Genomic DNA, 16,061 nt, shown 5'->3' on the forward strand with positions numbered 1-16,061 from the left:
TTTATTTATTATATGTAAGTACACTGTAGCTGTCTTCAGACACTCCAGAAGAGGGAGTCAGATCTTGTTAAGGATGGTTGCTGGGATTTGAACTCTGCACTTTTGGAAGAGCAGTCGGGTGCTCTTACCTGCTGAGCCATCTCACCAGCCCTCCCCCTTTTTTTAAAGATTTATTTATAATGGGTGTTTTGCTTTCAAGTATGTATATGCACCATGTTGTACTTGGTGGCTACATAGGTCAGAAAGAGAGCATTAATTAGATTGCCTGGAACTGGAAATGGCTGTAAGTCACTGGATCCTTTAAAAGAAAAGTGCTCTTAACCCCTCTGAGCCATCTCTCCAGCCCCTAGATTTATTTTGCTTTTTATTACATGTTTGTGCATGGGTGTGCCCTTCGGAGAACAGAGGTGTTGGATTACCCTGGAGTTGGAGTCATGGGTATTTGTGAGCTGCCATGCCTGATCTCACCTCAGCTCTCAGCAGTTAATGAAGCCGTTCTGTCTTGGGGAGACACCTACATAGAAAGGTGTGTTTTATAAAGTGGAAGATGTCAGAAGTATTTTATTTTACTTCTTGAGCTCCTACTTGATTTAATCCTTTGTTGGCTACTAGGATTGGTTTTAGGGAAGTTGGAATCTCGTCTCCCAGAGCCTCCGGCTAGTGACTCAGCTGTGACATACACCTCCCTCTGGGGTTCAGTTATCTCAGTTGAAGGATGTCCTCGGGCAGGCGAGATGGTTGTGATAGTCTGTCCAGCTGGGTGGCCCAGGCTTCCTGGTGCCCTTTCAACTCCTTGCCTGTGGAATTTCTACCTACTTGCACCATGCTGTCTCTGCTTGTCCTCCCTTGTAGTTACTTTACTTTTGTTTTAGTGTTGGAGATGGAACCCACAGCTTCTTTCATGCTAGGCATGTCCTGTACCAGTGAACTGTACTCCCTAGCCTGCAGAGCCCCTTCTCTTTCCCCTTTTAAAAATATGTGTTTAACCAATGGTGATGGTGGTGACTTTAATCCCAGCACTTGGGAGTCAGAAGCAGGCGGATGGATCTCAGGGAGTTCGAGACCAGCCTGGTTAAATGGTGTGTGTGTGTGTGTGTGTGTGTGTGTGTGTGTGTGTGTTTCCTGTACCTGTGCAGAAGTGCACACACACACAGTACCTTGTAAATAAGAGAACAGTTTCTGTAGCAGTCATTGTACTGCCGTGTGGGACCCACCTATAAAGCTCAGTTGGTCAAGCATGGCCACATGTGCTGAACCATCTCCCCAGCCTGAGCTTCTCCTCCGGTCACTCATGCCTCTTCTCTAGCCAGTGTATGTTGCCCAGGAATGCCCCGTATCTTTAGTTACAGTCATAGTTGAAGGTGCCCATGGTATCAGTGCTGGGCCTCAACTATCTGTTGTTGTAGATAGACTGTTTGTAGTCACCAGCTGTTGGACTTGTTGATTTGGGAAATGTGTCTTCCTTTGGAGGCTTTGTCTTTTTTTTTTTTGGTTTTTCAAGACAGGGTTTCTCTGTGTAGCCCTGGCTGTCCTGGAACTCACTTTGTAGACCAGGCTGGCCTCGAATTCAGAAATCCTGCCTCTGCCTCCCAAGTGCTGGGATTAAAGGCGTGCGCCACCAGTGCCTGGTTATTTTATTATTATTATTATTATTATTATTTTTGGTGGCTTTGTCTTCCTACAGACATTACTGTTGAGTACTTAGTATGAGTGCAGATCCCTGGGCTTTCTAAGCAGTGGGAAGCTCATGCTCTAGACAGTGCATCTCATATCTAAGCATGTGCATCTCCAGGGACTAAGATAGGTGGGTGGATAAAAGTCTTGAGTTTGATCCCAGGGAACCAAATGTTTGAAGGAGAGAACCAGCTTCCACAAGTTGTCTTTTTTTTTTTTTACATCCATGTATATATGCTGTGGCCTGCTCATGCACCTCCCTCCCTATGAAATGAAGGAACGAATCTAAGAAAAATGATGTAGATTCTTAGTGGCATGTGTATAGTGGGGCCTAAGTACCTGCGTTCTAAAGACTTACAGCGCTGCTGCTTTTCACCATACTCACTATAGAAGAGCAGGGAGAGAGGCATGGGGGGCGTGCTTCTCAATTTGTCCTGCCTTGCCTCCAGAATTCTCACCCATACACAGTTCTGGGCTTTTGTTTGTTCATTTGTTTTTTGCTTTGTTTTGTTTTTGAGACAAGGTCTCACTGTATAACCCTGATTGTCCTGGACCTCACAAGACATCTTCATGCCTTTGCTTTTCCTTGTGTTGGGTTTAAAGGCATGCACCTCCACGCCTGGCCTCCTGAACTCCCACTTTTACATTGCCTAGGGGGATTTTTTTCTGCCCGTTGATTTTTGCTTTGTTTGTTTATTAGCTTCTGTTGTGTTACAGGTAATCTGTCTTTTTTTTTAAAAAAAAAAAATAACTCATCATAATCTCAAATTATTATTTCATTGTCAAGGGGACTCATCTGCTGTCCTCAACTAGAGTGCCCTAGAGTTAGGGCTCACCAGGGCAGATGTAGCAGGGAATATCCTTGCCTAGCTCTTGTTGATGCTAAGGTTAGGCATGAGAGGGGATGAACTGTGCTTGGAGGGCACAGAACCTGCTGTGATATGGTACTACGTAGTGCATCTCCAGACCTTCCTTGTAGCATCACACATGCTCTGTGCTTTCTTTTTTCCTTTTAAAGATTTATTTATTTTATTTATATGAGTACACTGTCACTGTCTTCAGACACACCAAAAGAGGACATCCGTTCCCATTACAGATGGTTGTGAGCCACCATGTGGTTGCTGGGTATGGAACTCAGAACCTCTGAAAGAGCAATCAGTGCTTTTAACCTCTGAGCCATCTCTCCAGCCCAGCTCTGTGCTTTCTTATAGTGATGGTTACTTATGGTGATGGTTACTTATGGTGATGGTTACTTATGGTGATGGTTACTTATGGTGATGATTACTTGCCTGGGGATTAGTATTCTTGGGCAGGTGGTCTGGATCCAGGCAGGTCTCAGCTTCAGGTAGGTAGCAAGAAGTCTCTAATGGGGCCCTCAAACTTTTCAGGATAGACTGGAAAAAGCTTAGAGTGCATTCATTCTCCTCTGTGTGCTATAGAGCTGCTCTTAGGGTTGGAAACGGAGGAGGCAGCCATTCCTGGCCTCTGATCACATCACCTGTGTTTTTAGTAGAACCCGAGAATTGCATTTCATAGAAACTGTGGCAAGAGGAGGGCTGGGCTCTTGGCATTTGAAGTGCCTATTGCTTTCCAGGATGGTGTTGGGAGAGAGCCAGGAGTGGCTGGATAGCATCCAGGTTTGGGCTAAGTAATTTGGCTGGGCTTGCCCAGAGCAATGAGCTCCACCTGCTACTAAGCCCAAACCTAAAGGGCAGTGGGTTACCACACCTGGCTAGGGATATTCTTAGAAAAGCAGCAAGCCCTGCCTAGCCCCTAATGCTGGCTAGATGGCAGCTCACTTTTTCTTCCTGTTGGAAGCAATAAACCTGTGCCCTCACAGTGACTAGATTAGAGCATTAGAGCGGGTGGGTGGTGGGAAAGTGTAATGCTGGATTTGAACCCAGGGCCTTACACAAGCCAGGCAAACACCCTATCATTGGGCTAGGCTTTGAGGCCTCCAGGGGTGGGAGGGGAAGGAACCCTTGAGTTCTCCCAAGCAGCTCTGTAATTAGAGGGCCTTTGTGAGAGAGGAAAGTTAGCCACAACCCCCTCCCAAGTCAGGCTTTAGATCCTCACTCTGTTACCTATGTACTCTCTTTTCTGTGGGCAAGTTGCTTAACCCCCAAGAACCTTATCTGCAGCTGGAGGTAGAGATAATGGTCCTCATAAGCCTGTGGCAGGCTTCAGTGAGACCAGACCTGCTCAGACCTGTTCAGTCACTGCACAGCCCCCCACCCCTAGAAGACCTATCTTACTTGGGCAGATGAGACTTACATGGACTGTGGTGGAAGGCCAGGATGGATAGGGTTTCATGGAGGAGTCCAGGACAGGAACAGGGTTAAATGGAATCTTAACTTTGTGACTGTGTCTGCCCATAGTTAGGCCCTGGCCTGGGCATTGGGAATTTTCTAGATCCCCAGTTGCTTAATCTCTTTCAGACAGTCCACGTGGAATATGAGATTGGCATATGGGAAGTGAACCAATTGTCCTCACATTAAGGTCTCTGGACGGTAGGAAAATGTCTGGGGTCTTCTCTGACATTAGTCAGATGTGCTTAAATCCCTGGGATGTGGAAGGTTCCTAGCGGTTATGACTTGTTCATCAGTGTTCCTGTCTCAGCCAAGCCCTCATACCTGGTAGTGGCACTCAGGATGATGGCTGATGTGGAAGAAACTCCTTGGGGTGAGCCAGGCAGGAGCTTTCTCAGTCCACCAGGCCTTCTACAGATGCATACTCTGGCGGAGTCAGTGGTTGCTGGGAAGGCAGGATGAGAAGGTTCTTAAGAGGCCTGGATCGGATGGCCCCCTTTCCTGGCCTTTTTCCTTCTCACCAGGCCTCCTGGCTGGGTGTGAAGCAGAGAAATTCCAACCCAGGTGCCCTAGGATGCCTCCAGGAGGGTTCATTCCTGCCTGAGGGGATCGGGCATTGAGTGGAAGGGTGAGGAGTATCATGTGGCTTGAAACCACACCCTGAGTCTGGGCCTCACTGTGGGCCTGGAGTCGTCTTGTCCTAGAAGTTGGGCTAGCAGCCTCGTGTGCAGAGGGAGTCCCAGGAGGCTCCATAGCCAGACCAGTACTAGTCGTGAGCCCCCTGGAGACCGTGGCACTAGGAAAGGTGGGTGTCTAGGCTGATTTGGGGCAGTAGTTTTTGGAAGACGTAGAGTGGAGACTTTCTCAATTTCTTATTTAAGTCACTTTTATCTTAAAACCTTTCTCAATTCTTAAGGCTGGGCCATAATAGTGGTGTCCTGTCCCACTGTAGGGAACAGAGAAGAGAAGCCTTCTTCACTAGTCCTTGAGGCTTCCTGGACACTAGCCTTCTCAGCAGGATTATGGGTGGGTCATTCCCCCAACGAAGCTCCATTTTTTAGGGTCAGGAGGCGGCACAGAGATAGTGGAAGCCCGGACTGTCATCTGTCATTTTCATCAGCCATTTGAATGCTGTGTGTTTAGGAAGTGGGGTGAGTGAATATTGAGATTGTGGGTGCATGGGGAAAGGGAGGGAGGCCCTGAAGAACCGTGCTTTGACCGATTCTGGAGAAACACCAGTAGTGGTGCCCCAGTCAGAGAGAAGCCAGGAGCAACAAGAGTCTGTGTTGCTGTGTGGTTGTTCTGCCCATGCAAGCCTGCACTGATTTGTGTCAGTTTTGCCTTTTGTAGAACTTGATGTAAAAGAATTCTTTCTCCTTGAACTCACAGAAATCAGGATTTGGCAAGCGCTATGGCAGAAGGCTGGTTTAGGCTGAGGTGTCTGGCTGGCTAAGATGGATTTCATGGGTGTCTGATTGATCTTGCCAATTTCATTGGCTTTTCTTCTGTCCACTGCCCTCTAGGGTGACCAACTCATGAAACTTGGAGCTCCAGAGCTGGGTTCTTTGTTCTGTGACCTCTGGGATTTTGAGCCCACTCTGAAATGGGAGCTGCTTCTAGGGCTGGAGAGACAGCTGAGCCTGAAGCCAAGAACTGAGGCCTCAGTCTAAGGTCTATATCCCAGGTCTGGTCACATTCCTGAAGGACCTGTCCTCTGGCCCTAGGGATGGTGTGGGGGAAGGGCTGTCAGAGGTGGGTTCCTGCCTGCTGCAGGCTCCTCCTACCCCTGTGTGTTCCAGGGGAGACCAGGCTGCTGTTCTGTGTGGAGTACAGGATCCAGAACCTCAGGGTTCCTCCTCCTGTAGAACCCAGAGTGGTGGTAGTTGGGAGCATCCCTCACCTGGGGCTGCTGTTGGTTGTTGTGCTGAGCTGAACCTGTAGGCAGAAGAACCCTGTTGCCAAGGAAAGAAGGGGAAGGAGGCAGTGGAGGTAGATTGGCTCTTATAAATAGCCCTTCCACAAGTGGCTCTGGGTTTTGACCTTTTGTTATGTAAATATGGCCAGCCTTGCCCTAGCCTCCTAACAGTCAGCTGTGTCTTGCCTTTAGCCTCCTAAGATCTCCCCTCCCCTCCCCTCCCCTCCTTTTTTCCTTTCCTTTCCTTTCCTTTCCTTTCCTTTCCTTTCCTTTCCTTTCCTTTCCTTTCCTTTCCTTTCCTTTCCTTTCCTTTCCTTTCNTTCCTTTCCTTTCCTTTCCTTTCCTTTCCTTTCCTTTCCTTTCCTTTCCTTTCCTTTCCTTTCCTATCCTATCCTATCCTATCCTATCCTATCCTATCCTATCCTATCCTATCCTATCCTATCCTATCCTATCCTATGTGCTTTAAGGGCTACATAATGCCACCTAGCTGCTCATATCTAAAACAAGGTCTTTCTTTTTGAGACAGGGTTTCTCTGTATAGCCCTGGCTGTCCTGGAACTCACTTTGTAGACCAGGCTGGCCTCGAACTCCAAAATCCACCTGCCTCTGCCTCCTGAGTGCTGGGATTAAAGGCGTGCGCCACCACGCCTGGCAACAAGGTCTTTCTTTTTTTGGTGTGTGTGTCTTTTTTTGGTGTGTGTGTATGTGTGTCTCATTTTTTTCTTCTTGCTTTGTTGCCTCGGGTGTCTGTGACCCTCTTTGGGAGTAGAGACCCCTCCTTGTTCCTCTTCTCTCCTCCGTCCCTCACTGATGCCTGCTTTTTTTTCCCAGGTAACCAGGCTTTGATGCACCCTCAGGAAGTCTGTGCACTCGAGGAGGCCACCCCCGCCGGCTGCTGCTCACATGGTTTCTGGGCCCCTGGCACTCCGGTAGGCCTGGGAGAGGAAGAATCACCACTGGTTTCCAGTCCTTGGGGCTTCCTGGGTCTCTCATACAGCTTTGCAGTATACATTCTGTCCTGGCCCTCAGAATTCAGGTTGCTATATGTGTACAGTGCAGGCAGGCAACACATGGGGTGTCTAGGACTTGTGGCCCAGGCCTTGGGCACATATAGCTTTTCTTTTATTTCTCTTGCTAGGCCTGAGTGAGGTATCAGCTACTATTGCTGGCAGAGCTGGCGCTGCCATTGCCTTGGGGCTGATATGTAGGGCCTGGTGTGGCAATCATACCTTAGACTCTTCGTTTCTACTTAGCATGTAGAGAGAGAAGCCTTGGCTTTCCTCATCTCCAGCCTCTCAGCATCCCGCTGATGTGCTTCAGCTGTTGTGGACAGGGGCAGACAGAGCCCTCGGCAGGTGCTGGTAGGACTGAGTGGTAGCATTCCTGTAACATTTGTGTTGACTCACAGTATGCTCCATTGTTAGCTTCCTTCTCTGAACAGGGCAGATTGTTAGTTTCACAGTGTGTTGGGTTGAAGAGAACTTTTTTCAAGGGAGTTGGGGAGAGAGGCCATAGCAGGCCTACCCTAGAAGACAGGACTGGGAGCTTTTTGAGGAAAGGGCAGGACATTTGGGATGGTAGTGAGCTTCAGACTAGTTCATGGAAGCCAGGCATGGTACGCACAGCACATTCCTTTAATACCGGTGCTTGGGAGGCAGAGGAAGGGTGATTTCTTCTGAGTCGAGGACAGTTTGGGCTATACATCAAATTCCAGACCAGGTAGGGTTCCAAAGGGAAATCCTGTCTCAGAAAGAGTTGAAGGCTCATAGTTCTCTGTGTAAGCTACCTGAGTCCCCAGACTTTTGCTGTGGGCCCTGATGTTGTTGAGCAGCTGAGTCCCCATGGCTTGTGGCCTCAGGAAACTTTGGGTGTCCCTGGGCACTGGTGTGGCCCGTGCCGTTGGATGGAAGTTAAGGCTGGCCATGTGGACTCGGGAGTGCCGCTGAGGTCTACTTCTGGGGCCTTCGGTACACTTGCCGCCCTTGTTCTCCTGGAGAGCTCTGCAAAGGTGGGATCCCACTTGGACACACCATTGCTCTGCTGATAGATTCCTTTGAAGACCAGAGGCATTGTGTGTTTGTTACTTAGACACTGCAACTGGAGTCTATGTAGCCTTTCTGGAAGGACCAGCTTGCTGCCTTTCCCAGGCTTCAGATGGCAAACAGTACTTCCTAGAAAGGGCACAGGGCTCACAAGGCTCACACAGGCTTGGACAGTGCCCAGTGTCTCTATATTCCTGCATGGTGGTGAGCTTGTAAGGAGCCAGCAGTTATGGGAGGGAGGATCAGTATTTGGGTCAGGACTAGGAGTTAGCACATGAGGACGCCATGGCTGCCTGGCGGGGTATTTGAAAGATATCCCAGGCTAGAACAAAGGTCATGGGTCAGAGGCTAGCAAAAAAATTTGGTTTGGTTCATAGGTTTTTTCGAGTTTTGGTTTTTTGTTTGTTTGGCTGTTTTTTGGTTTTGTTTTGTTTTTGCCTTTTTATCTTTACATTTTAACCTTTTAGTTTAAGGAAATTATGTGTGTGTATGTGTGTGTGTGTGTGTGTGTGTGTGTGTGTGTGTGTGTATGGAATTGTGGGAAGACCAGTCCCATGGGTTTACAAGTCTGAACTGGCCAGCTTATACTATGGCCCTACTGTGTTAGAGGGGCATTTGCTCTCTGATATCCATAGCCACCTACCTGCCAGTCATTTTTGTAGGTTCTCTTTGTGACCTCTGACCTGTGAATGACTTCTTTCATAACTGAAAGAGTAACAAAGGAAAATTCAAACCCCATTAACATTTCTAGATTTATTTTTATGTATATGAGTGCTTTGCTTGCATGTATATAACTGCTTGAGTGCCTGCTGCTTGCAGAGGTAGTAAGAGGGCATCAGATCCTGGGAATCAGAATTACAGATGGTTTTGAAGAACAGCAAGTGCTCTTAGCCAATAAGCCCTCTGCCTAGTCTATAAACCTCGGGTTCTGTTTGGCACCTGTATTTGTCACAACCTCTTTTTCCATGTGAGTAGTTGGCAGGAAATGAGAGGACACAGTCTTATATGTAGTGAAATCTGTCCTGTACACTGTGCTTGAGGAGGGTGGAATCCGGTGGGCTCAGTACATACCCTGTGCCAGGCCTTCGTGTAGGTTGCAGGTTAACTATCCTGCCTGTTCTTGCCCACAGGTGGTGCCCGTGGGCAGGGCACAGGGACATGGGGCCAGACATGGAGCTTCCCAGCCATTCAAAACAGCTCCTGCTACAGCTGAACCAGCAGAGGGCCAAGGGCTTCCTGTGTGACGTCATCATCATGGTGGAGAACTCTATCTTCCGGGCCCACAAGAATGTCCTGGCTGCTAGCAGCATCTACTTCAAGTCCCTGGTCCTGCATGATAACCTCATCAACTTAGACACAGACATGGTCAGCTCCACTGTGTTCCAGCAGATCCTGGACTTCATCTACACAGGCAAACTCCTGCCCAGTGACCAGCCATCTGAGCCAAACTTCAGCACTCTACTCACTGCTGCCAGCTACCTCCAGCTGCCTGAGTTGGCAGCCCTCTGTCGCCGCAAACTGAAGCGAGCTGGCAAGCCCTTTGGCCCTGGACGAGTGGGTACTGCTGGCATAGGGCGACCAACCCGCAGTCAGCGGCTGTCCACAGCCTCTGTCATCCAGGCTCGGTTTCCAGGGCTTGTAGATGTGCGTAAAGGACACCCTGCTCCCCAGGAGCTCCCTCAAGCCAAAGGCTCAGATGATGAGCTTTTTCTGGGCACCTCCACTCAGGAGAGCACACACGGTCTGGGCTTGGGGGGCCCAGCTGGTGGGGAGGTGGGCTTGGGGGGCTGCAGCACCAGCACCAATGGGAGCAGTGGGAGCTGTGAGCAGGAGCTGGGCTTGGACCTGTCTAAGAAGAGCCCACCCTTACCTCCTACAACCCCTGGCCCCCACCTCACTCCTGAGGACCCAGCCCAGCTGAGTGACAGCCAGCGAGAGTCACCCGCACCCACGTCGACCTCTGCCCTGCCTGTCGGCAATAGTGCCTCATTTGTTGAGCTGGGGGCCACTCCTGATGAGCCCATGGATGTGGAAGGGGCTGAGGAAAACCACCTGAGTCTGCTGGAAGGACAGGGTGGGCAGCCTCGCAAGAGCCTCCGCCATTCAGCCCGCAAAAAAGATTGGAACAAAAAGGAGCCTGTGGCTGGGTCCCCCTTTGATCGGAGAGAAACGGGGTCTAAGGGTTCCTGCCCAGGGGAAGAAGGTGAGGGGTCTGGGGACAGGGTTCCCAATGGCGTTCTGGCTAGCAGTGCTGGTGGAGGTGGCCCCAGTGCATCGTTCGGGGAGCAGTCATTCCCCTGCAAGGGGGAGGAGGAGAATGGCAAAGATGGGAGTGAGGACAGTGGGCAGAGTGGGAGTGAGGGGGGCAGTGGCCACACTGGCGCCCACTACGTATACCGGCAGGAAGGCTATGAGACAGTGTCATATGGAGACAATGTGTATGTGTGCATCCCCTGTGCCAAGGGCTTCCCCAGCTCTGAGCAGCTCAATGCTCACGTGGAGACACACACGGAGGAGGAGTTATTCATCAAGGAAGAAGGGGCTTATGAGACCGGCAGTGGGGGTGCAGAGGAGGAGGCTGAGGACCTGTCAACACCCAGTGCAGCCTACCCAGCTGACTCTCGTCCTTTCAAGTGCTCAGTTTGTGAGAAGACCTACAAGGACCCAGCCACACTGCGGCAACATGAGAAGACACACTGGTTGACCCGTCCGTTCCCCTGCAACATTTGTGGAAAGATGTTCACACAGCGAGGCACTATGACACGCCACATGCGGAGCCACCTGGGCCTGAAGCCCTTTGCCTGTGATGAGTGTGGCATGCGTTTCACTCGCCAGTACCGCCTCACAGAGCACATGCGTGTGCACTCAGGTGAAAAGCCCTACGAGTGCCAGCTCTGTGGAGGCAAGTTCACCCAACAGCGCAACCTCATCAGCCACCTGCGCATGCACACTTCCCCTTCCTAGAAGCCAAAGACCCGTGGGAGCCCTCTACAGACTTGCCACTCGGGAACCCACGGAAGCATGGTGGGAGGGTTGAGCCCCAAAGTCCGACATGAGGCTCCTGGCAGCCCCTCTGGCCCAGCCTCCTCACACCCAGAGCTTTAATCAACAGTGTACCAAGGGAAGCCAAGAGAAGCTGACCAGTCTAAGCCCTCTGCATGTGGTGCTGGTGATAGTCTACCTCCCGCTCCTACTGGGCTTTCCAGCTCCCCTGAAGGAGCTGCTGAAGAGCCAGTGGGAGTCCATCATGTGGGTTCCAGTGGGGCCTGGTTGGCTCCTTTCCTGCAGGTTGGGCTGGGCCACAGGGCTTCCCGTGGCCAAAAGTGGTGCCTGGAGCAGGTCTAGCTGGCAGGGACTCGACTGTGTGTGTGCATGTGTGCTTGTGTCTTTGCAGTGCAGTGTGACTCTGGTGTTGGGATGCTGGTGCTGGGTGGCAGTTCCTTTCTCTGTGAACTGGGGTGGCAACTGCTAGCTGGCACTGGAACAGTCAGGGTGACCCACTGCCTACCTCTCTGCAACTAAAGAGCCCTCTGGGCCTAGATTGCTGTTATTCCTACTGAGCTGTTCCTATTTCTTTTTTACAGTTTTTAAAAATTCTTTTTTAAAACCAAAATGAACAATATTTTCCTCCTGCCTCTTTGGGGTTGAGCCTGGGTCTGCAGACTGAATGTAACCGGGGCAGCTGCCCCTCCCTGTTGTTTTCCCCAGTCCTGGTGCTTGGGCATGGTTGAACCTGCCTCTCCAAGGCTCCAGAAGCCCTTCTTGCCCAAAGGCTTCCCTGATCCTGAGCCCTGCCTGCCTGGGCTTCCTCAGGAGAATATGCTTTTCCATAATTTCCAAGGAATGTCTCTTGTTAGAGGTACTTTTATTGAGAACCACACCCTCCCCCCATATACCTTTTTGAGATGTTGGAACTGGAAGGTCTGAAGTTTCAGAGGGTGGAGGGGAGGCTAGATTCGGTGCCAGAGCCATCTGTACTCTTGCTCTCGTGCGCACACATGTCGTCTGTGCGTCTCTATGTGCGTGCGTGCGTGTGTGTGTGTGTGTGTGTGTGTGTGTGTGTGTTGCTTATGCACAGATGCTTCACTTCCTTGCTCACTGAACATGGTGGGGAGCCTTCTGACCTTTGCTACCTCTTGAACCTCTTGAATTCAGTACCCAGTACAGTTGAGGCTGAGCCATTTGCTTTTGTTTTTCTGTAGTGGAAGTAACCTGGGCTTGGGCTGGCCCGAGCCCCTTGTGGGACCCAGTGTTCTCTGAAGAGATGTCTGCTGCTCAAGGGATGTTGTGTGTGGGGCAGGTGCTGGGCATCTGAGTAACAGACAGAAGCCATTAGGAAGGAGCAGCTCCCTTTTATGAGCCAGGGTCAGGTGGAAGTGAGCCCGCCCCATCCTGTCCCCTCCAGAGCTCAGGTATGTCTGGTAACCTCCTGCAGAGCCAGAGGTAATGGTTGACCCCTTTCTATACTGACTCAGTACAGGGTTAAGCTAACCCTCCCATGGGTATATCAGCCAGCCTCAGATGTTTGCATGGGCTTCTGCAAGGGGCAAGGCAAGACCAAGAGTGTCTGTGCTCTGTCCCAGATGGGCCTAGAGGCCTTATCATCATGTTGCTTCATGGCTTTTCATTTCCCTTTTGATTTTTTTTACTTCAGACCAAAAAATTCCAGAGTCATCCCCTGCTTGCCTCCACCCCTCAGAGACCCTGGAGCCTATGTTCAGTACCCAGAGAGTGTTGGGTGTGGGAGCGAGGGCATCTGGCCAGACCTCCACATGGTGCCCTTGTACTGAGCCAGCTCTCCATCAGCCCTCACCTGGAATCTTAGTTCTCTGACTGAGCATCTGAATGCAGACCAGGGCACTATTCTACCCAGGGAAGTAGCAGGGCATGCTAACCCCTGCCACCCACCCACCCACCCACCCACCAGCACTTAAGTCCTAGGACATAAGGTCTGTATGGCGTGGGAACCCTGTGTGGCCTCCCAGGCTGCGGGTACCCTCATTTGCAGAAATTCAGGGACTAGGAGCAGAGCCCCTCACTCAGCATGTATGTGCGACAGAGTACTGTACTCACCTTAGTGTTGTACCAAGCCTTTTCTGTATTTTAATGAGAAAGCAAAACACTAGTTTCCTATTTAAGATTTAAGGGTTGTTGGGATGGGTGGGATCCACACTTGGATTCTCTTTCCTTTGTTTCCACTGGTGCATGCCTATGAGTGTGTCTCTGTGTGTGTCTGTGTGTGTGGAGATATAAGAGCCTCATGGAAACCAGGCCATAGGAGGCCAAGGCAGCGAACAGTTCTCTGTTTTAGTCATTTAATTGCTAAATGTTTTGGGGAAACCGGAAACAGAAAATAGCAGATGTCATGTAGAAAAAAAGAAAAAGTTTAAAAAAAAAAAAAAATCAAAAGAAAAAAAAGCTCATACCCAAATTCACAAAACCTATTTTTTAAACCAAAGCACATTTTGAATGAGTGTGGAACCTCAGTGGGCTCAAAAAATACTAATATATTTATCTCATTGTTTACATAAACTTATACAGTTTCAGACCTCAGCACCTACAACACCAGTCCCAGGGAAGCTCTCCCCTCCCACCTGGGTCCTTCTGAGGCGACCCTTGAGCAGCTCAAGGGCAGAGGCAGCCCTGGGTGCTGGGTAAAGGCTAGAAGTCCCCCTAGCTTCACCTGAGCCCTCATCCCCAGTTTTTTGGGGCCTCTTCAAGCTCAGCTGCCACCAAAGAGCATGCACCAAGCTGACCAGCCCCCCAGGCTTCCTAGCTGAACCCAGGGGGTGGATTTGGCCCTGCCCGTGAGCCTTGTGTTACTTTGAGAGTCACTCAAGCCAAAAAAGCAGGTAGCTTTATGAAGCTCAGTGGACTCCGTCATGCATGCACCCTACCCCGGGCAGCAGAAGGGTCTGACTGGAGTCTGGTCCTTACTAACAGATGGTGCAGACACTCTCAACAGTGTTGTTTTTGTATCAATGTTTGTGCAGTGATGAATGTATTTATTTCTCAGACTTAGGGCAATCTGGTGGAGCAGGCCCGGCTCTGCCAGAGCCCATTCCCACCGGACCGAGCTACTGCAAGGGCTCTTCCAAGGTTGCAAAAAGGAAAAGATGAACTTATGAACATGTAAGGATCTCAGACTTGCAGCATAGCCATACACCTCAACTGTGACTCCTGACCTCATGTGGCCCAGGAAGTGTGTTTTCCGTCCATCAACACTGAGGGGAGCCAGGTCCCCACCTGCTGTCCACACTATCAGTATTCACTGGACCTCAGGTCCTTGTGCAGGAGTGCGATCTGCCAGGCTGTCTGTCAGCAGGCAGACTGCTGCCTTCCTGAGAAGGGGAAACCCTGGGCAGCCGGGAGGGCAGGGCTCAGGGAGCAAGTGAATGAATGAATGAAGGCAGAAGCTAAGGGCAAGGCCTGTAAAGATTGGACAGGCTCTCGAAGCCCTGCTGTGCTCGATTAAAGGGACCAAGGTCTTCCTTTCCCCGGTCATGATGGGGCCAATGTTACTGAACCTATGAAATGGATGCCAGGAATGAGGGATAGAGAGGGACCCGACCTCAGTCTGACATTCCAACCCAGGAAAGGGTGGGAGCTGTGGATCCGTGCTGCCCAGGACCCCTTCCTAGGAAACCTGCAGCTTCAGTCACCTTACTTTAACTTTCTACCAGGGACCCCTCCCCCTACCTCACCTTGCTATTTATTGCTGTAATTTATTGACCTCAAAAATGCTGCATAACAGACCTCACTTGGGTCAGGGAGAGTTCCCAGGGTCCTCCCCTCCACTTGGTGGGGCCCCATGGGGCCAGGTGCTGAGAGGAACCCCCTGTACCCACCCATCACTCATTTCCTCCAGGAGCCCCAGGTTGGGTTCTGTCCATCCCATTTGCAAATACCTCAGGAGGGATGGGGTATATCTGTTTCATTTAATTGGAACTGGAAGAGGGATCACGACATCCTTTATGCCCTTCCCCGAGCAGGGGAGGGATGCTAGGATCGCACTCCTGTACTGGTCACCCTCATTGCCACTCATCACATTGATTTGAGTTTACTTCCCTAAAGAGTTTGGATGGATGCATTCAGGTCAGAGCTGCAGCTCTGCAGCCCTCCTATGTTAGAGTGATTTATCCATGACTAATCTCTCCATTCAAAATGCAGTCTTAATGTACAGTGATGAGAAACTGTTATTTTATGATCTTTTCATTAAAAGCTTGATTGAAAACTGGTGTGGAGTCTGTGACTATACCCTCTGACAGATTGACTAGGTGCCTCCATGTCTTAAGAGAGCAGGACCTTGGACAAACTCATGCCAGGGGAAACTCCCCTTTTGGGCATGGTCATAGCAACACTGGCTCATCAAACCCTGGATCTTGTGCAAGAGCAACAAATGAGCCATCTCTCTGGCTTAAGTTCCTACAGATTTTAAAATACCGTGGTCCTGAGCATGGTTGGATCCAGCCAGACAAGACCTCACTAGGGTGTTCTTGGCTCCTACCTTTTTATGTGATGAAGTCTAGTTTCTGCTGGGCCTTGGTGACCCCTGCCTTTAATTCCAGCACTCTGCCAGCTTGGTCTACAGAGATTTTCAGGGCAGCCAGGGCTTCCTTGAGTGCCACAGTGAGTGTATGATGGTCCAAGCTTTTTGGATGTGCTCTGCCAGGTGAATTCTATCCTAACTCCTAATTGTGATCCCTCACTCCCAAGTGCTGGTGCCTAGACCTGGCTGCTTATTTTAAATTCCCATGGATATAGTCTCCCCTCCTTCCCCTGACTCCCCTCCCTTCTGTTCTTGAGATAGTATCTCACCATGCAGTTCTCTCTGCCTTAGAACTTGCTGCATAGACTGGGATGGCCTTTTTTTTTTTTTTTTTGGTTTTTCGAGACGGTTTCTCTGTGTAGCCCTTGGCTGTCCTGGAACTCACTCTGTAGACCAGGCTGGCCTTGAAATCAGAAATCTGCCTGCCTCTGCCTCCCAAGAGCTGGGATTAAAGGCATGCGCCACCACCGCCCGGCCTTTTTTTTTTTTTTTTTTTTTGAAATTAAAGATTTATCTATGTAAGTGCTCTGTCATATACTGCACGCCAGAAGAGGGATCGAATCCTATTATTA

At 50.2% G+C, this 16,061-nt stretch overlaps 1 protein-coding gene across 1 annotated transcript in view; it reads left to right on the forward strand.

The window, feature by feature from the left end:
- The window catches only part of Hic2 (HIC ZBTB transcriptional repressor 2), a 30,048-nt gene extending 14,871 nt beyond the window's left edge, over positions 1–15,177 (forward strand). Inside the window, exons 2-3 of the mRNA XM_021209646.1 lie at positions 6,730–6,827; positions 9,071–15,177. Of these exons, the coding sequence (XP_021065305.1) occupies positions 6,802–6,827; positions 9,071–10,904 (1,860 nt within the window). The 5' untranslated portion in view covers positions 6,730–6,801 and the 3' untranslated portion in view covers positions 10,905–15,177. The remainder of the gene's footprint in view (positions 1–6,729; positions 6,828–9,070) is intronic.
- The last annotated feature ends 884 nt before the right edge of the window (positions 15,178–16,061 follow it).

Source organism: Mus pahari, chromosome 12 (assembly GCF_900095145.1).
Source record: "Mus pahari chromosome 12, PAHARI_EIJ_v1.1, whole genome shotgun sequence".
Classification (NCBI taxonomy): Eukaryota; Metazoa; Chordata; class Mammalia; order Rodentia; family Muridae; genus Mus; species Mus pahari.